General features: G+C 39.6%; 1 protein-coding gene across 2 annotated transcripts in view; it reads left to right on the top strand.

Annotated features, from left to right (window-relative positions):
- The window catches only part of RELN (reelin), a 447,102-nt gene that overhangs the window by 346,870 nt on the left and 78,040 nt on the right, over positions 1 to 22,192 (top strand). For both annotated transcript variants that reach the window (XM_069462478.1, XM_069462477.1), the window contains exons 29-34: positions 10,227 to 10,384; positions 11,606 to 11,813; positions 13,065 to 13,141; positions 18,608 to 18,766; positions 18,955 to 19,143; positions 19,791 to 20,064. In XM_069462478.1, the coding sequence (XP_069318579.1) occupies positions 10,227 to 10,384; positions 11,606 to 11,813; positions 13,065 to 13,141; positions 18,608 to 18,766; positions 18,955 to 19,143; positions 19,791 to 20,064 (1,065 nt within the window). The remainder of the gene's footprint in view (positions 1 to 10,226; positions 10,385 to 11,605; positions 11,814 to 13,064; positions 13,142 to 18,607; positions 18,767 to 18,954; positions 19,144 to 19,790; positions 20,065 to 22,192) is intronic.

The raw sequence follows: 22,192 nt of genomic DNA, 5'->3' as shown, positions 1-22,192 counted from the left end.
TGCTGCACTTACATTTAGAGAATGGTTGTGGTCTGCAAATTTTGTAAGTATATACTGTCCATTTGAAAGTCTGGTCAGTGGTTGGCCATTGCAATTAAGCAGTTTTCTACTTTTGCAGCACAAATAATAATTAGCTTTTAAACTTCTATCTTTCACCATTAAGTACCCTCACACACTTATCACAGACTTCTTGTGAGGGAACAGTGTCAGAGATTTCTTCTATTGTGTTGTATACAATACAGTAAGAAGGAATGCTATCTGGCTTCCCAATACCAAATCTCTATTAGTCACGGTTCTCCAGAGCGATAGAAACAATAGGATATGTGTATGGACATCTGAGAGGAGATTTTTTAGGAGAAATTGGCTCACACAGTTATGGTGGCTGAAAAGTCCCATGAAAGGCAATCTGCAAGCCGGGATGCCAGTAACGTGGCTCAGTTCAAGTCTGAAGGCCTCAGCACCATGGAAGCTGATGGCATAACTCTCAGTCCAAAACTGAAAGCCTCAGGACCTACAAGACTACTGGTATAAGTCCTGGAGTCCAAAGGCCAGAACGCCTAGAATTCTGATGTCTGAGACGGCAGAAGAAAAGTCTGTTCCAGCTCTCAGAGACCAGTTTGCTTTCTGTGTTTGTTCTCGCTGGGTCCCCAGCCAATTGCATGGTGCCCTCCAACCTTACGGGCAGATCTTGCCCCATCTAGTCCACTCAGACTCACTCACTAATCTCATGTGGAAATACCCTCACAGACCACCAAAATAATGCTTTGCCAGATTTCTAGGTATTCTTTAATCCACTCAAGCTGATACCTAAAATTAAGTCCACAAGTCCACCTCTTGTCAGCTTGGCACCCTTACACATCTCCTTAAACCTTACTTAATTTCCAAATAATGACAATAATGCCACCCAACGTGATGCAACTAACATAATGCAACTATCTTGCATCCAGCCAAAAATGCACTAATCTCTTCCCTAGGACTCCGTTTTCAGGGTTTCAACATTTAGGATTTTAATTTGGGGGGATTGTGATTTTGGGAATTTTAGACATTAGAAATTTTAAATTTTAGGGATTTTGATCTTTTGGGATTTCAAAATTCAGGATTATGGCGTTCAGAATTGTGTCTTTCGAGACTGTGATCAGCATAGATCCTTATGTGCCATGGCTGCCATTTATTGAGCACATTTATTTATCTCAATTATCTCTATAGCCTATAAGCATTTATACAGTCTAGCTATACTTATACACGTAAAGACTCTTGAGGAAAAGAGCCCTGGGACAAAATTTCCAAAATGTATGCATGCACATAAAAAAAATGTATGAATGCACATAAAGCTTGTGAGTGAGATAAATTTACATGTTTAGTATATTCAACAAATATTTATTGAGCTTCTGCCTGTGCAAGCTGCTCTTCTGGGCACTGAGTATAGCAGTGAACAAAGTGTATTAAAGGCTAAAAGAGTTATAAGGCATTATTTTTTTAATTTTTTATTGATACATAATAACTGTACATATTCATGGAATACATGTTATATTTTGATACAAGCATATAATATACAGTGATCAAATCAGGGTAATTGAGACATGATTCACCTGAAACATTTATCATCGCTTAATGTTGGGAACATTTGAAAACTTCTAGCTATTTTGAAATATAACAAATTATTGTTAACTATAGTTGCCCTATTGCACTATTGAACACTAGAACTTTTTCCTTCTATTTAACAGTATTATCCTCTAACCAACACCTCTTGATTACCCCTTCCCACCACACTTACCAACCTCTAGTAGCCACAACTCTATTCACTCCCTCCATGAGATCAATTTTTTTAGGTCCCATGTATGAGTGTGAAAATGCAATATTTGTCTTTCTGTGCCTGGTTTATTTAACTTAAAATAATATCCTCCAGTTCCATCCATGTTTCTGCAAATGACAAAATATCCTTCTTTTTCATGGCTAAATCATATTCCATTGTGTACATATACCACATTTCCTTTATCCATTCATCCCTTGATAAACACTTAAGCTGATTCCACATTTTAGCCATTGTGAATAATGCTGCAATAAACACAGAAGTGCAAATATCTTTTGGTTACATTTTATGTCTTTGCCTCGCCCAAGCGAGATTTAGAAGTGTGCCCTTCCCCTCTACAATGCTCACCGTGTCCATTAGTTGTATCAGACTTTCACTATATGTAGATTTTTTTTTTCTGTTATTAATTTTTTTTTATTTAATTTTACAGAATCAAAGAGTCTAACAGTATATCTTGTTAGATACAGTATGTCCTCATAATGTATACATTATTTCTTGTACAATGATATGAAATAATATGGGAAATGTTCATGATAAATTATTAAGTGAACAGTGCAAGTTAAAAACAATAGTTTCATATTTTTTCCCCACCCCCCCTTTCCCGAGTCAGCACCTTCAAGTGTTACCACTCCCCAAACGGTGCGCAATGCACTCATTGTGTAGGCATACCCCCATCCCCTCCCCCACCCCCCACCTCAGTCTGATGTCCAATTGGTGTCGTTTCCAGATTTGTATTTAGGTGATGATCAAGGAAACCAATTTTCTGGTGAGTACATGTGATGCTTGTTTTTCCATTCTTGGGATACTTCACTTAATATAATGGGTTCCAACTCTCTCCAGGAGAACCACAGAGATGTTGTATCTTCATCATTCCTTATAGCTGAGTAGTATTCCATGGTATACATATACCACAGTTTACTAATCCAATCATGTATTGATGGGCATTTGGGTTGTTTCCACATCTTTGCTATTGTGAATTGTGCTGCTATAAACATTCGGGTACACGTGCCTTTGTTACAGAATGACCTTTTTTCCTTTGGGTATATGCCCAGTAATGGGATTGCTGGGTCAAATGGCAGGTCTACTTGAATCTGTTTAAGATACCTCCATAATGCTTTCCACAGAGGTTGCACTAGTTTGCAGTCCCACCAGCAGTGTATTAGTGTTCCTGTCTCTCCACATCCACGCCAACATGTGTTGTTTTGGGTTTTTTTGATAAAGGCCATTCTCACTGGGGTTAAGTGATATCTCATTGTGGTTTTGATTTGCATTTCCCTGATGATTAGAGATGTTGAACACTTTTTCATATGTTTGTTAGCCATTTTTATATCTTCTTTTGAAAAATTTCTATTCATGTCCTTTGCCCACTTTTTGATAGGGTTGCTTGATTTTTTCTTGCTGATTTTCCTGAGTTCTAAATAGATTCTTGTTATCAGTCCTTTATCTGATGTGTAGTATGCAAAAATTTTTTCCCATTCTGTAGGTGGTCTGTTTATTCTCTGGACTGTTTCTTTGGCTGTGCAGAAGCTTTTTAATTTAATCATGTCCCATTCATTTATTTTTGTTGCTGCTGTGATTGCCTTGGGGGTCTTCTTCATAAATTCTTTGCCTAGGCCAATGTCTGTAAGAGTCTTTCCTACATTTTCTTCTAGAATTCTGATTGTATCATGCCTAAGGTTTAATATATGTAGATTTTTAATGATTTAATGCCTCCTTAGATAGACAAGTTGAGGTACCTTGCGATATAAATGATCCCTTTCAATGCCTATTAAAATAACTAATAAAACAATAGAGAGAAAGATTAAAGATCAATTGATGGAGGAATGAAATCTATGGACCAAGAACTTGAAGTGAATTAGTTTCAAAAATAGGGCAACAAATTTAACTCTTAGCATCTTGGCAGCTAAGACAAAGGGGGAAAATACAGAGTCATTAATTCTCATTGCTGAGTAAAAAGAAAGAAAGTAGACACATTCTGATTTTTTTAAAAGATATACTTTTTTCCAGGCTTGCTATTCTAGAGTAAATTTATAGCATGTATGCCTGCACCAGATAGAGTAGATAACAGAGATCAGTGTTTTTAACTATATCATTTCACAAAAGATAAAGAACCTTTTTTCAAGTTTTAAGTTCTTTTTTTTTTTCTTTGAGACAGAGTCTTGCTCTGTCACCTGGGTAGAGTACAGTGGGACTCATAGCTCACTGTAACGTCAAACTCCTGGGTTCAAGCGATCCTTCTACCTCAGCCTCCTGAGTAGCTGGGACTACAGGTGTGTGCCACCATGCCCAGCTAATTTTTTTTCTATTTTTGGTAGAGATGAGATCTCATTCTTACTCAGGCTGGTCTTGAACTCTTGGCCTTAAGCAATCCTCCCACCTTGGCCTCCCAAAGTGCTAGGATTACAGGTGTGAGCCACCACGCCCAGCAAGTTCAATTCTTAATTGAATCCTAGAATATGACCTTAATTGTGACTCAGTCAAAGCATTTCAGTTTAGAGCTGAAATGACATAAGAAGTCTACGCTGCTTCTTGATGGTGTAATATATGGTTGGGATACTCACTGGTGTCATTCAACAATATTTTCAGCTTTCTTCCTGCCTAGAACAAGGGAGGATTGTACATTCCCCACACCCGTTAAAGTTTGGCATGGCTGAATGAAATGTGAATGGAAATGAAACATGTGACTTTAAGGGCCCATGTGCGTATTACCATGTTCCTTCCCTGCTTCACGGAAGTACGTATTGAGATGAATCTGACATCTATCTGGGTCCCTGAGTACAATAAGCAGACTCCCTTGCCAGCCTACACTGGACATATAAATATGCGAAAATTAAACTTTTGTTGCATTAAGCCACTGAGATTGGGAGTAAGCCACAGCATAACCAGTCTCATTCTGACTTATATATAATGGTAAAAGCTTAGCAATCTATAGAAGTGGCTTATTCATAAAGTTCTTAGAGACCATTGTGTCTGTGACACCTTTCTCCTAATCACCAAATTTACTGGTGATCAGTCAATCATCTGGCTAGATCAGCTGCTTGTGTTCTCTGCTTCCCTTGTCACTTAGATGTTCATACCTCTAATAATTACACCACAGCCTTTGGTAGGCATACTTCCTGGATAGGCAAGGAGCTTGTTTGTTTGAGGATATTAATCAAATTTCTGTGCTAATCTGCTAAACCTTGAAGCATAATCTTTAAACACCAGCTATTTCAAGAAAGAATTTGTCAATCAGCAGATCCAGGTCCATTTATAGGTAATTTCGTTGTCTTCACATGTCAGTGTTCCCTGTAGTTTGTCAAAGAGAGACTCAGTTGCTTTAGATGTTTAATGTGGAAGGGGCAGAGTTGACAAAAATAAAGAAACAAGAAAGGGAAGGGATGGGAAGCACACAGCAGTCACTGGCCCACAGGAATTCTAAAAGTCAGCAAGAGCCTTGTAACTAGGCTCCCTCCTCCCTCTTCCAAGAACAATGTCTAGGACAAGAAAGTTTCCTTGATTAAGATAGTTCTATTCCCTGGGAGTGAGTCCTTGATCATTGTTCTTCTCAGCTCTTGATCCTACTCTCTAGGCTAGACCTGAGACATCTTTCCTTATCTATAAGAACATGTCTGTATTTGCAGCTAAATAGCCGTCTCATCCTGCTTCCTGCCCACCTTGAGCTATGCATATAACAGTGCAGCCCTTGTACCCCTCACCTCTACCACTGCCTTTTCTCCCCCACACTTTCCAAAACTGTGGCCCAACTGCAGCTCTCCCAAGTAGATAGGTGTAGCATGCCGTGAAGTCGGGGAACATCAAGTGGTACATCTTTGCTGAAATGATTAGAATATCAGGGTGCTGGAAGACATCACTGTAAAAGTAAATAATACGTTCAGGAGCCAAGGAACACAAATCTGGTTTGATTTCCTCAAAACCCAGTAATACACAACTGACTCTGAAACTGCAGTTCATTTGGTGTTGGGGTGGAATAACAAAATTGGTAAAGCCACATATTAGAAGAAAGAGAAGGTTGTCCTTAGTGTCACAAAGTGAGCCAATATTTTGAGGCTCCTAATATATCAATATTTTCTTGGATCTCAGCTTTTGGAAGAAGAAATCTCCATTAGAATTCAGCCTCCTGGTTAATTTGGATACCATCCAGCTTGCTGGTGGGATGGCATTTCTGATGAAGAGCCCTCTACTAAAGAGTAGTAAATATGTTTCTACTTTGCCCCAAGTAAATGAGCTGTTGTTGTTCCTTCTGCAATATGTTAAACTCAGATATCTCCAAATGCAATGTTGGAAAGCTGAGAATTCTAAGTGTTAAAATCGTTAAAATTTGGAGCTATTTTGCCACAAGGCAACATGCTTGTACTAGTTACTAGAACATTGCTCTTACAGAAATAACTCTAAGCTGGTTTTCTCAAAGGAGCAGTTTATGTTCTTATTAAGTCACTGGGCTCTTAGCTACAGAGGAAAGACATTGGTGACAGTGAATATATGTTGTTGTATCTCTCCCAACTCCCAGAGGCATCCTTGTCCAGAGACCATACCACACAGCCTGCTGTAGGTTCCCTATGCAGAGGGCAAAAAAATGGGTGTCTCCAAGCAGGCTGGAAGTACAATTGCTTAGTATTCTGCAGAATGTCTCCACCACCCATCACCTGTGCCTCTCTGCACAGGGCAGGAACTTCCTGGTTTGAGAGGCAGATGCAACATCTCTCTAAATTGTGTGGTGATAGAAGTGTAAGGTGTCGAAATCAATTCTCCTGGTCACTCAGGCATCCTCTGAACAAAGATGAAAGTTGGGGACAGGGACAAAGAGAAAGAGTCTTATCTTCTCCTCCTTTTTTCCTTATCTGGGACATGCAAAACAAAAGGGACAGTTTTGTTGAATGATCTGAATAGTCAAACCACACTATGTTTTATTTCTAGTAAGATTACATAAGATTAAACTCTCTTTCTTCTCAATCATTTCTTCCTCCAAATCCTTCCTAGACCCCTTGACTATCAAGTCAAAGACCTCTATGGCATGCTCTCCTAGCTCCATGTCCTTCTCAGTGGTGGTTGTCGAAGTTGCACAGGTACATTTCTTGTGTGAGTGCTCGATTAAGTGTCTCCCCTCTCGAGTGTGGACTATGTGAGGGTAGGAAATGTGTCTGGGATTCTCTCCCTGCAGTATGCCCAGCCCCAGCCCAATGAAGAGATGTTGAATGAGGCATAAAGGCCAGCAAAAGGTCATTAACCATAATGAAAACACCTTCCTTTTTCATGTGTTTTCCAAAATAAATTCAATGCTATTTAGCAAGAAATCATTGTTCTGCATTCTACTGTGTTTCCTTGAAAAGGCAAGAATAGCATATGTGCACAAATACATTAATAATAATAACTACAAGGCTATATCTCCTCTAGTTTAAAAGTGTGGAATCTAGTCATACTTATTAGCTTAACTTTGGCCTTCTTATTTCCTTCCTTCTTCTAATGGTCTCTGTCTTAGTTTGTGTTGCTATAAAAGAATAGCTGACACTGGGTAATTTACAAAGAAAAGAGATTTATTTGGCTCGTGGGTCTCCAGACTGTACAAGAAGCATGGCGCCAGCAACTTTTCTGGTGAGGGTCTCCAACTGCTTCCACTCGTGGTGGAAGGGAAAAGGGAGCAAGCACTGCATGGCAAGAGGAAGGAAGCAAAAGAGAAAAGGGAGGGAGGTGCCTGGCTCTGTTTAACAAGCAGTTCTCTCAAGAACTAATAGAATAAAAACTCACTACAGCAAGATGGCACCAAGCCATTCATCAGGGATCCACCCCCATGACCCAGACACCTCTCACCAGGCCCCACCTCCAACACTGGGGATCAAATTTCAACATGAGATTTGGAGGGGACAAATATCCCAAGTACATCAGCCTTTCTCTGACTAGTTTTTATAACTTTACCAGTTCTTCTTCTTATTCCAGCAACCCTGAGGTTGCCAGATTTCTTGAGTTCAATCCCAAGATTGGGTCCCTGAGAAGAGAACAGAGTAGCAGCTGGCATCAGGGACCAGGCACAACTGGAGAAATGGAAATGAAGCAAAACTTAACCTAGGTCATGGCCAGTGAGACCTTTGTTACTTTGATTTGCACCTTCCAACTAAAAACCACCTAGCGAAGATTGAAAGAAAGAAAAGAGGAACCATCTCTTCTTGTCCTTTCACTGAAATACAGTTTTCCGTCTAGGACTCTCAACTGTCCTGGACTCACACTATTAGCCAAGATTAGTCTTGCTGTTTCTTTTTTTTTTTTTTTTCTCCTTATGTAAGCATTGATTCCTTAATACTGGACTCCTAAGGTCTTTTACCTTTTCAAATATTTAACAGTGCATTCTGCTCTTGGGTCTGTAGGAGCCTTAGGGTCTGCAAACAGGGTGCCCCCTCACTCTGGCCAGCCCAGAACTTGATTCTTTTAATATTACGATGAAAATCACAAGACCCCAAGAAACAAAGACAGGTTAAGGGTTTCACTGTCCTTTATTCATTATCAAATTACCAAAACTTTTTCTAGAATTCTACCAAAATGTAGGATTCTTCAACCCTCTGAATGCTTCTAGGCCCAAATCAGCCTGCTTCTTCCATGAAGTGGAGCAGTTGATGGAGAGATGCCCTCACCTCGCCCAAGTGGGAAAGTGTAGGTTAGGGGAAAGAAGTTGTTCTTTCTCTTTCATTACTTTCCATATGGCAGAAGTTGTGGATCCATGTTTCTCTGGGTTCTCTATAGAACAGAAAAAGAAGCAACAAGGATGACTTCTAATCCAAGAGGACTTGTGTCAGGGAATTGGCATGTTTCCCTTGTTTATCACAAATAATGCAGTCTGTCCCTTAGAAAGAGCAAAGAGGCCTTAGCATTTTCCTTAAGAGCAATTGGCAAATACTGATACTCATCAATTCCATTTACTTCCTTTGAGAGGTAAACTACCTTCACAGGCTGAAGATTGTCACAACTCCAATGGAAGGAGTTGTCCCAAGGTCCATGACACTAGGACAGCTATGTATATCTATATATCTATATCTATATATATTGGCTTTTGCTTTGTTTTTATAATCTTCTTTAATTCAGTTCTTTTTTGCCTTAAACATTACCCTGATTTGATTAATTCACATTGTAAGACCAATATATTCTGAATTAGCGCCAAAGGAAATACTTTTATATGTTCACCTTCCTCGTAACTGGGACTTGCATTAACAGATGATTAATCTCCAAAAACTTTTAAGCCTAGCAAGCAACACCGTCGGTTACATTTTGAAAATCTGCCAAGAATAGGTAACTCAAAATAACGAAAGGGAAGAACAAGCCAGGGTTATGGTTCAGTGTTGCCAAACGTCCAAAGCCCCCTGAAGAGTCAGAAAGAAATGCATTCTGATACTGCCCTGGTATTTTCACAATATGGAAGGGAGAAGGAGCCACCCTTCTCTGCAGTTATCCTCAGCAGTCTTCATTAATCTTTATGGTTCTTTATCCTTGTTTACTAAGAAACTGGTTCACTCAAAAGTCTATAAATATTGGAATCTAGGTACACTAATACATCTTCCTCCTTCGATTTTAGTAGAAGAAGGAAGAGGGATTTCCCTGATACGAAATTATAGATGTACATATGTGCTCATATGTTTGAAAAAAAAAAAAAAGAGATGTGTTGAAAAGATTGGAAAGCAATTAGGAACAGTTTTAGTTTGGCAGCATCAGAACTACTGTTCTAGGGGAAGAAGGACCGGGCTGTCGCCCAGCCCCTGGTGATCCAGGGTTTTGAAGTACTGGGACTAGGTCCCTCTTTTGTTTGTTGGCAGTTACAGGTATTCACTGGCAGCCTAGCTGGTTGCTAAGAGTTCATAGAATGAGCATCTTGGAAATTGGAAGACGAAAGACAAAGAGGAAGGGAAGGAGGCACAGGTGGGAATAGAGCTGTCAGTACACACTTAATTCTTCTGTACCCAAAGCAGGTCAACAGTAAATAGCCAGAGTTCCCTTGTATGTCCTAACAAAGAACATTCTATTTGATGGTTTCAAAAATTCGTAAGTAACCTCTTCTGAAAATATCCATAAAATTAGTGCAATGAAAGGGTGAAATATTGAGTAAAGGAAAGGAATATCTTTCTGGGTTTTATTTATTACTAAAAGGACAGAAGGTAAGAAAATATGCAAGTAAAACCTATGATATATTCTGGTCATCAAAAGTGCCCTGTACCTGATATCCTCCCAGCATTGAAACATTTATGCTGAAAAAGAAATCAAGAAATTTTGAGAAAGATCTGAGACAGACACCTTAGGAAGATTAGGTATGCAATCAAGCAGGCATGACTTGCAAATAAATACTAAATCTCCCTTGAGTTTTTCTGAACCTTTCTATATCCTAGTGCTTCATAAAAGATGTTGGTGCAAGAAACAGATGTATTGTTTTTCCCAACAGCAAGACCAGATTCCGATGGATCCAGGAGAGCAGTGCACAGAAAAACGTGCCTCCGTTTGGTTTAGATGGAGTGTACATATCCGAGCCTTGCCCCAGTTACTGCAGTGGCCGTGGGGACTGCATTTCAGGAGTGTGTTTCTGTGACCTGGGGTACACCGGTAAGCTAAATATTAATACATGTGTCTCATGGTTTATTTGTAAACTATTCATCTCTAGTACTGTAATTCATGTTATTCTTCCAAAGAAATAGATTCAGAGTTCGTTCTTCTCTAAGAATTGTAGGAATTTGCAACCTAGGCACATGAGGTGCTACGATGTTTTGTAGTTTTGAGCTACCTAAGGAAGAAACCATGATAACACAAATTTCACTTCCTAAACAGGATTTGTTTATTAATAGCAACAGTAATTAACATTGCTTGGGGCCCTACTTCATGCCAGGTACTAAAGTAAGGCTTTTTATTTCATCTCATTTAATTATAACAATAACCGTGTGCCGTAGTACTGTAAACCCTGTTTCTATTTGAGGAAACTGAGGCACACAGAGGTATGGAATTCTCCTAAGGTCACACAGCTGGGCGTTGCTGGAGCTGGGTGTCAGACCCTGGCAGTCTTTCTCCAGAACCCAGACCCAAGCTCTTAACCACTTGCCTGCAGGGTCTCCCTGAACTCTTTACTTTGCTTTTTATAAGAAACGTAACTTTATACATTTAAAGGAAAAATGCAACTTATGAAATGATAAATCCAAGACTGCCAAAAGAGGGTGTTGCTATAAGCAAAAATGAAAAGGGAGCTGAGATTAAAGAGTAAAATTGGCGCAAATATTATAAGCTTCAAAATCTTTTTTTGGATTTTTCCTGGAGACAACTTCAAAAGGCTTCTTCACAGCTTTTCAGCGCTCTGGCCTTCATTTGGCGTGTGACCAAAGACCAACATATGCTGTTGCAGGCTTCTGTGGAGAGTGCTGTCACTCACAGTTTCAAGGGTGGTTTTTTTGTTTTTGTTTTTTTTTGTTTTGTTTTGTTTTTTATCTGGGACTGACGCCCTTTATTGATCCTATAATAGAGGGACAACAAATGAGCAAGTTTTCTTATGTATAATCTATTTCTCAGTTTACACAAATCCTCAGTAGCAAGCACTATGGAAGTGTGTGGGTCCCAATGTCTCTTTATTCAAATATAAGAAACTACAGAGGCAGAATAGTGTTTTTGACTATGGTAATGATGGCTGTCTCTCAGGCAGACAATTGTGTGATACAGATTTTCCTGTGGCTTCCTTCCCCTAATTCCTGTGGAAATTCTCTCTTTGTCCCTTGTGTTGAATATACCTTCTAATGTTGATTCCAATGAAGCATCTCTCCTGTGTATTTCTCTTTTCTGAAGCTGCACAAGGAACCTGTGTGTCAAATGTCCCTAATCACAGTGAGATGTTTGATAGGTTTGAGGGGAAGCTCAGCCCTCTGTGGTACAAGATAACTGGCGGCCAGGTTGGAACTGGCTGTGGGACACTTAACGATGGCAAATCTCTCTATTTCAATGGCCTTGGGAAAAGGGAAGCAAGGACTGTTCCTCTGGACACCAGGAGTATCAGGTAAGTGGTTAATTAGTACCCTTCTCTGCAAACATAGTATTTATCACACGAAAACATTCTGTTCTGTTACAGAGAGTTTATATAATAATGTTTCTATATGAGGGCTGTCCGGAAAGTACCCAGCCATTGTGGATATAGCGAGAGTGGTTACATGGCTGGATACTTTCCGGCCAGCCCTCATATAGCTCCTGATATGTAAAAATGAAGATGATTCTAGCTCTATGATAAAATAAGTAGTTTCTGCAAAAATCGTACTAACATTCTTTAATCTGTGTACAGTCATTACCAAGGCCTCCATGTCTAGTGTATGTCAGCTTCGTTTTCTAAAGTTTTATGTTACTTTGAAAACTATTTGGTACTATTTTTGAAGTATGCTATGTGACTCAAAGATTTTTCTAACTTTAAATTCTATGTCCAAAAATATGTATCCTCATTTACCTAACTGTGTTCACCTATTGAAACTGCCCCAGAAATTTAAAATACCTACACTGACACCTTCTGGTAAAATAAAGAACTGTTTGGTTTTTAAGGTCAAATGAAACAGTAGCACACCTAAAATGAAACTGTGCTTTTTTTTTTTTTAATCAATTAAATTATTTGAGAATTGGAAGAAAGGAAACATAAAAAAATGTTTGAAATTTTTAGACCTTCTCCTCACTAAAATTTTGGGTTCTGTGTCATATTTTTTCTGCTTTCCGTCTCCCTTTCCTCTTGCATTGTTCTCTCAGAGATGTGCTTGTCAAGGAGGCACTCTGGCAGTTACTGGGGACTGGGGCATAATTTACATCACACTGACTGGGTGTCAGTTGAGACAAAGTCAGCCAACTGAGTCTAAATCAGTAATAGACAGGTAATTGTCTGGCCTTAAACAAATATAGTATTCGACTTCTTAATGTTAGATTTTTCCTCATCTTGAGTTTCCAAGGATGGTATTATCTGGATTTAAGGAATTTCCATTTTAGTAATTCCATTAAATTACGTCAGACTGTCATGATGACTTAGGGTTAAACTGTTTGCTTTTGTTTAGATCATTAATAAAGAATAAAATAAATGGTCCTATTAATCAACTTTTTCTAAATAGAGAATTAATTTATTATGATCTATATAGTTTCTGCTTATCATATGCTTTCTGAGCTTAAAAGTAGTACTTAATAATTACTGGAGGGTTTTTTCTAATGCATCAAAATACAAACGGTTAATGCTCTTTTGAACTCATCTATTTGTAAGTAAACTGAAGTTTTTTTCCCCCAGACTTGTTCAATTTTATATACAAATTGGAAGCAAAACTTCAGGTATTACCTGCATCAAACCAAGAGCTAGGAATGAAGGTAAGTTGCTATATTTCCATAGAAATTACAGTTACTACCGGCAAATTAGTCCTTTTTCCTCCCAAAGTTTGGCCAGGATTTTGCAAACTGATACATTACTCTGAATCACTCTCTTCTCCTCCATAGAATGGGTGGCTGCCTGGAGCCACGTTCCCTAAGAGTTCTATACAGATCCTTAAGCCTGAAAAATCATGTCTTCTCTGGGCATAGGCAGGATCACAGGGGCATTTGTTTTAGAGAACCCTATTTCTTTATTCTTTCCCCAGGAAGATGAAAAAAACCCAATAGCAGAGACTTTTATATCAGCATGAGGGCTGGAAACTTGTTTGCATGGGGCATTACTGAATGCAGATCAAACTCTGCCCCTGCTCATAAACATTCTGGGTGGATAAGAATCCTTGTGTAGGAGGAGCGTTTTTGGTAATATTAATAATAAATGTTAACTTTTGGGGAGACCTATTATGTGCAAGATGCTATTCCAAGTGTTTTATCAGTGTTAATTCATTTAATCTTCATCATACCCCTTTGCTGTAAATATTAGTATTAGTCCTGGTTTACAGTTACAGAAACTGAGCACAAAGAGGCCAAGTAACTTGCCCACAATCATGCAGTTAGTAAGTGATGAGTGGGGATTGAACCACTCATGCTGGCAGCAGAATTTATGCCTTAGCCATCAGACTATACTGCCTCTCTTCTTGCCCAGAACTCCACCCGCCCTAGGCACCCATGCCATCTTCTCCCTCACATAATTCAGTTCTGAAGGAAATGCAAAAGGCCTGAAGCATAGGTAGGGTCTGGGAGCGCTACAGATATGATGGGATTCATTAAGGAATCCAGACTGTGAGTTGGGTCCTAGCACGAAATCCATGGGCTTCTCAGGTGGGTCCTCCAAACCTTGGTCTCAGGAGCAGCATGTGAAGAGTTTGCACCTTATATGTTTGTTACTATCTCGTATATGACTGTGTAAAGCATACTGGCTCAAACAGTGCCTACTAGTCATTGGAGCTGCGGAGGGCTCTGTTCATCAGCTCTACATTTCCTTGGCCATATCATCACTAACGGAAGGCTTTAATGATTTTTTCTGGGTCTCTCAGTACTTTTAGGCTGATTATCCAAATCATCCATTAATTGGAGCAGCAGTCTAGGAGCTTTTATTGACCGCTTTGCATTCCATAACCTCTTCAACAAATATTTATTAAGAATCTGTTCTAAGCCAGACACTGTTCTAGGTGCTACAGAGACCAAAAGACAGTGTGACCAAAAGACAGATGTGTCAGTCATGGTGAGCTAGGTTGTACTGCAATAACAAAGAGCCCTCTAAATGTCAGTGGGCTAAAACAAAAAGGATTTCTCTCTTGTGCTACATTTTCTTCGTGGGTCATCTGAGGTCCTCATCCCAGCACCAGAATCATGAAGCAGCTGCCAGGTAGATTCTGGATGTTGCCAACCATATGGCAGAGGCAAAGAGAAAGCCTGGTGAAGGGGATAAGAAGGACAAACATACTGTGTGCTGGAGAGGGAGGAGCCAGTGTGGCACTAATGAACACCTTCTGTGTAGATCCCTTCCCTTAAGGGAACTTACATTCTAGTGAGAAGAGTCAGATAATAAACAATAAAGAAAATACATAAGCCAGAAAATGTTAGGCTGTAAGGGCTGGACAGAAACAAATACGCTGATGAGATGGAAAGAAAACTTATGCAGCGGGAGGTGCTGATTTAGATAGAATAGTCTGGGTGGGGGCTCACCAAGAAAGTAACATTTAATAAATTGAAATCTAAAGGAAATTTGTGGCCGGGCACGGTGGCTCACACCTGTAATCCTAGCACTCTGGGAGGCCGAGGCGGGAGGATCACTCAAGGTCAGGAGTTCGAGACCAGCCTGAGCAAGAATGAGACCCCGTCTCTACTAAAAAATAGAAAGAAATGATCTGGACAGCTAAAATATATATATATAGAATTATATATATAATAAAATTACCCGGGCATGGTGGCACATGCCTGTAGTCCCAGCTACTCGGGAGGCTGAAGTAGAAGGATTGCTTGAGCCCAGGAGTTTGAGGTTGCTGTGAGCTAGGCTGATGCCACGGCACTCACTCTAGCCTGGGCAACAGAGCGAGACTCTGTCTCAAAAAAAATAAATAAATAAATAAAGGAAATTTGTGTGCATAACTCTTTTGAAAATGACAAATCCATACCCCCCTATTTGTGTATGACCTAAAAAGAGAAAAAGAAAAGAACCCTGAGCATGGTATAGTAGGAAGCATCTGCTCATCACAGATATGAGTCTCTGCTGTATATTTAACTTCCGACTCCAAGTGCTGCTGTCTGCCCTGTGAGGCAAATGCCCCTTAGGATCCCTTCAGGAACAAGAAACTTTTTCTCAACTAGTCTTGAGCCACTTTTATAAACGCAATGCTAGCCATGTAATTCACATCCCACAGGCATTTCTCAGCCTTTTATTTAAAACTGGTTGTTAAAATGTAAATCTGCTTAAATCCTTGAACAAATCTCTTCCAGTGATGAAAGTAAAGATTTTTTACTTACTCAAGCTGAAGCATCAATTTACATATTTGGAATTAAAATCAAAATTAGGCTATTTTCAATAAGACTGGACAGAACATGGATGGAATTGCAGTTTAAAAAAAGAAATGTTTTATTTTAGTCCATGCCTTAACCCCTCCAGTAGATGAGCTAAAGGGCTTAGTTTATTCAGATGTACAATGTTCAATAACCCAGCTAATGAGGCTCAGCAACTGACATAAGATATGTATATTGCAGTCTTCCTTTCTTGCACTCCTCCACTCTCTCATACTTATCTGGGATTGTTCTTTGGAATTGGAGCCCTCATCACTGCAGACCTCATTACTGCCTGCAGGTGTACGTGACACTCCTAAAAAAGCTAATGAGGAGAAGGGCAAGAAGCAGAAACCAAGTGAAGTACTCACCTCCTGGAATGTGCTTCTTATATTTTAATGTGCACCTGAATCATTTGGGAGCCTTGTTAAAATGCACATTTAGATACAGTAGGACTGGAGAGATATGTTACATAACAGATAATCCCAAAACTGAGTGGCTTATAACTGCAAATATTTGTTACCTCAAAGTTTCTGTGAATCAGGAATTTCGGAACAGCTTAGCTGAATGGTTCCAGCTTAGGATCTCTCATGAGGTTGCAGTCAAGACAAAGGCCAGGAGGCACACGGTCATCAGAAGACTTAACCAGGGCTGGATGATGTGTTTCCAAGATGGCTCACTTACATGGCTGTTGGCAAAAGGCTTCAGTTTTTCTCAGGCTGTTGGCAAGGGTCTTAAGCCTCTAATTCCACAGGCTGCTTGAATATCCTTCCTACACTCAGGGGGGCTTTCCCCAGAGCAAGAGATCTGAGAGACAGCAAGGAATAAACGGCAATGCCTTTTATGACCCAGTCTCAGAAGTCACACACCAGCCCTTCTATTATATTCTATTCATTAGAAGCAAGTTACTAAGACTGTCCACACTCAAAGGAAAGAGAATTAAGCTCCACTTTTTGAAGGGAGGAGTGTCAAAGAATTTGTGGACATACTTTTAAAAACCTGTTCCAAGGTGATATAGGTGCTGGTCTTGGACCATACTTTGAGTGGAAGGCGGTGGAAAGGACCAGCTGGTGAAATTTTATTAATATTCTCATGATGCTTCATTTCTGGTCCTATAATCTACCTTCTGAATAGGTCACCCCCAAATAACTATATACATAATTTCTCTCTACCTCTTTCTCATCTTATGAAATGTAAACCATATCAACACAAATTAATGGCCACAAGAAAAACTAAATTTTGAAGTGTCTGCACCCTCAGCCGTCCAACATCACACTAAAAAGCCAATGGGACATATTTTAAGCAAACATCGGGGTTAGAGACTAGAGCTTTTGCCAGACATTCCTCAACTTGACTAGAATAAAGACTAGAAACAGCCTCACTTCAGTTTTTCTCATGAACTTTGCTGTGTGACTCTGTGCCTTTCCCAACACATGGGTCTCAGCTCAGTCAGCGGAAGCTCCACCTCCCACCCCTACACCTGTGTGCAGCCTGCTGTCTCCCCAGAGAGTTCCGTGCTTTGAACTATTTTTATCCTCTCAATTAGTTCGATACGTTCCTTAATTTTAAATATGGTAGGCTTAATTCTCCTGAAATTTCTAATTTTTAGCATATTTGTCATTTTTGTTCTTGGCATCGTCCCTTGTCAGATGCGGTGACAGTAATTCCATGTGCTATTAATTAGCCTTGAACAGCTTTCTTTTAGCTCTACATTTTATTGTAATATTTCTTGAAACTTTATTTCAGTAAACTCTTTGTTATCCAACATGATAAAGGGATTGAGACCTTCCAGTCAGCCAATAATAGGAAAATTAATAAAATAACAAATAAGTATAACTTTACCAAGCATAATTTCTATGAATACTCAAAAAGTAACTCAGTATCCCCCCTTTATAATTATGAATATGCAGTGCCAGTCTCAGGAACAATTATGGCATAGGCAATTAGATAGATGCCATCTATCACTCTGCCCCCTCCCATCAGAACACATAAATATATATTCATAATAACATTAATAAAATTATACATATGTAACTGTATATATAACGATTCTTAAGACTGGCACAGTCTTGTTCCTAAGATGGGCACTGATTTATACCCAGTTATATATTATATCTATGTAAACTGATTCCCACAATTTCATCCTTAGTAGTTTGTTCCTTTGCATTCAGCATGACCCTTCCCCTGTGTCCTTGGTAGCACACCAGGTCCCCACCATGTAGTATGCAGGTCCCTGGGTCCTACCACCTTGGTGGCAGGTGGAGGGGTGTTGGTGGACAGGGCAAGTAAAGGGGTAGAGGGGATAGAGAAAGGAAGGTCGAACTAACACTGGAGAGGAGTGAATTTTTCTGTTTGCTATTTAATAATTGGGTTTCATTCAGGCTTCGCTGACCAGGGTCTGACAAAGTGTGAAGTGCCAGTAAAAGGATCTTTCTGCTTAATAGAATTTCAGACTGTGGGCAGTGCTTACTGCCTTGTGCTTCAGCAGCAGAGAGAGCCACTTGGTTTTGTGCCAGGGGGATTGAGATATTTCTTCTGAGTATATAATAATGATATGAGACTTTGTAGCATTCAGGACAGAATCTAAAATTCAAATACATGATCTGGAGGTTTTTATGTTCCCCTTACCAACCTACTCATCACTCAAAGCTGAGTGGTCTTTAAAAGAGCTTATGTATTTTCTTTCTCCATTTCCTGGGAGTCAGTGCATTAGAAACTGTCAAGAAATTGATGAGCCTTCAAGTCTACTAATTCATTCCTTCAAAGTTAGACGAATGTGCTCTCATTCTGTGAGACACAGTTTGAGGTTGCTGCAGTTTCACTATGTAAGAAATACTGTTCCTTGCCTCTAGGACACTGTCCAAGTGACTGGATTTATGTCTTTTAACTCAGGGCTTGTTGTTCAGTATTCAAATGACAATGGAATACTGTGGCATTTGCTTCGAGAGTTGGACTTCATGTCATTCCTGGAACCACAGATCATTTCCATTGACCTGCCACGGGAGGCAAAGACACCTGCGACCGCATTTCGATGGTGGCAACCGCAACACGGTGAGTTACTGCTCACTCCAACGTCCTGGTAGCTTCGAGATCATGCAGTGTCCATACTCACCTTGTATTATGTGTTTCTTAATTTACTGTCAATTTCTAGACAATTTGATTTAAAATCACAGTCATAAAGCTACTCATATTGCTATGTAATGAACCTGCTCTAACTGCCTTTATTCATCTGATTGCAGGGAAGCATTCGGCCCAGTGGGCTTTGGATGATGTTCTTATAGGAATGAATGACAGCTCTCAAACTGGGTTTCAAGACAAATTTGATGGCTCTATAGATTTGCAAGCCAACTGGTATCGAATCCAAGGAGGTCAAGTCGATATTGACTGTCTCTCTATGGACACTGCTCTGATATTCACTGAAAACATAGGTATATATTATCACCAGATAAAGGGAGAATATTTGATGAAGTATAGGACTAAATTAACTAAAACTCAAGAGGAAATTTTCAAATGCAAAACTATGTGCCTACCTACCTGTGCTGAGGGAGGCTCTCAGGACAAAAATAATTGTGTCATCCTGGTATAACTTGGTGAGCCCAGTGACTTGGTTTTTGTTGGAACTGTCTTTCACATATGGATGATATGAGTAAGATTTTTTTAAAAGCAGAGCAAATATATATATATATATATATATTTTTTATAATTTGCAGAATTACAGACTTAAGACTCTAAATGTTTGAAGTGGTAATTACCCTGATGTGATCATTACACATATATAGATGTATCAAGATATCACGTGTACCTCGAAAATAGCATAACTGTGCTGTATCTATTTTAAAAAGACTCTATATTAGCCATTTTCAATGTGGTAATACTTTTCAAGTTAGCAGCCGTCCATATTTCTGAGTTCTGAGGATAACCGAATAAAAACAGGAAATATGAGAAGAGAAGTCAAAGCACATATGAGATAGATAAGCCATGATTCTTGTGTGTTATCATAAGTGTTGGTTATAAGCATAAACGCCAAGGAAGCAAAGAGCACAGTTATATGCTACCGTTGTACTTTTTTTTGTAGGAAAACCTCGTTATGCTGAGACCTGGGATTTTCACGTGTCAGCGTCTACCTTCTTGCAGTTTGAAATGAGCATGGGCTGTAGCAAGCCCTTCGGCGCCTCCCACAGTGTACAGCTCCAGTATTCTCTGAACAATGGCAGAGACTGGCATCTTGTCACCGAAGAGTGTGTTCCTCCAACCATTGGCTGTCTGCACTACACAGAAAGTTCAATTTACACCTCGGAAAGATTCCAGAATTGGAAGCGAATCACTGTCTACCTTCCACTCTCCACCATGTGAGAACTGTCATTTGACTACATGTCAGAATGTTGGGTTTCTATCACCTAATTTGAAAATAATTGTGATTCCACTTGGGGATTCTATTATTCTTTCATGGTAATTATGCAAGGAATGTGCCACGAAGAATTAAAAAAAAAAAGTACAAGGTGCTTTGAGTTGTAATTTTTAAATATGGCTAGAGAGGTCCAAAAGTTTTACAAGGCTGAACTTTAATGTTCTTTAGCAACACGAAGCCTGCCCACCAGATTCAGTTTTTAAACTGTTGTAAAAATAAGTCTCTACCCATAAAGCAGACTGATACTTCTTCACGTTAAGCAGTATGTGAAATTACCAGATACAGGAGAGCACCTTTAGTTTTTTCATCTCGATACCACAATGCAAATGAAAAGTTGGTTGCTTTGGCATGTTCATATCGTTTTGCACCTCTCTTCCCCGCCCCAGCATTTCACATCACATTCAGGAGTTGTATTGACTTACAGGAGGCTCCCACTGTTGGGGTGGAGGCATTTGGACAATTTGAGGGTCTTTCTAGGACCCTCTAGGACCCTTTGTAATGTGTGCTATGGTGACTGGTTAGAGATGGTGCCAGCCCGGGACTGCTCCCCCCAGATCCTTGCCTCTCCCCTCCTTGCTCTGTTCTAAATGGCAGGAAATGCAGGGGAAATTGGCCTTTAGGGGTTACATTTCCCAGCCTCCTGTATCTGCTGGCTTCCTGAGAGGGGTAGACAGTGGCGGACACTGGCAAGAGATTGGAGGGAGGAAATAAAGGATACGTCAGGGTATTCCTCTCCCTCCTTTTCTGCTTCAAGTGCACCTTGGCCGACCTCTGTGGCTCCAGCCCCCCAGAGGGCCCTGGTCCCCACACACCGGCAACAGTGCCTCCTTTCTGTGTCCCTCCAGCCTTGGACTTGTAGTGAGTGGCTTCCTGACTGTGAAACTCAGGTTTCCTCACTGACTCTATTGGTTTCTCAGCTCTGCCACTATGCACTATGTGCCCAGTCCCTTGCATTAAATCCTTTCTGTGTTAAATATTTATAGTAGTTTCTGTTTTCCTGGTTCAATTCTGATTCAGAGATGCACACCAGATGGCAGGGAAAAAATGGAGAAAACCAAAGCATTTTAGTATTTAGCCTAAAATAGTTTCCTATGACCACCAGAGCTTTACATAGTGCTTGCTTGTAGCTCATTTATTCGTTTTCTTATTCAATAAACATTTATTGAGTACCTATTGTGTTGTAAGCACTCTGATACTAAATGAATAAGCTGATGCCAGGATCCAAATATATTAAAGTCATGCATCACTTAACGATGGTGATACCTTCAGAGAAATGTGTCATTAGACAATTTTGTTGTTATGCAAACATCACAGAGTGTACTTTCACAAACGTGGATGGTGTAGCCTACTACACATCTAGGCTGTATGGTACAGCCTGTTGCTCCTAGGCTACAAACCTGTGCAGTGTGTCACTGTAGTTAATACTATAGGCAATTGTAACATAATGGCAAGTATTTGTGTATCTATATATATCTAAACACAGAAAAGGTACAGTAAAAATACAGTATAAAAGATTGAAAATGGAACACCTGTATAGGGCACTTGCCATGAATGGAGTTTGTAGGACTGGAAGTTGCTCTAAGTGAGTCAGTGAGTGAGTGTGAAGGCCTAGGACGTTACTGTACACTACCATAGACTTTATAAACACCGTACACTTACTTAGGCTACACTAAATTTATAAAAGAAACTCTCTTCAATAATAAATTACCCTTAGCTTACTTTAACTTTTTTACTTTACAAACTTTTTAATTTTTTAACTTTTTTTGTGATAACACAGCTTAAAACACAAACACATTGTATAGCTGTACAAAAATTTTTTTCTTTATATCCTTATTTGCTTTTTTAATTTGTATAAAGCTTTTTAATTTTTTTTTAACTTTTAAACTTCTTTATTAAAAACTAAAGTGCCAAAACACAATAGCCTTGACCTACACAGGGTCAGGACCATCAAGACGTAACTAGGTGACGGAGGAGCTGATGTCCCAGCTGAGTCTAAGTGAGGCGGACTTATCCAAGTCAAGAGGGGTGTGAGAGAGCATCTCTGCTGTTGTAAGCGAAAACAAAATCCC

Source organism: Eulemur rufifrons, chromosome 29 (assembly GCF_041146395.1).
Source record: "Eulemur rufifrons isolate Redbay chromosome 29, OSU_ERuf_1, whole genome shotgun sequence".
Lineage (NCBI taxonomy): Eukaryota > Metazoa > Chordata > Mammalia > Primates > Lemuridae > Eulemur > Eulemur rufifrons.
The sequence above is the reverse complement of the archived record's forward strand: the minus strand, read 5'-3'. Positions and strand labels throughout refer to the sequence as shown.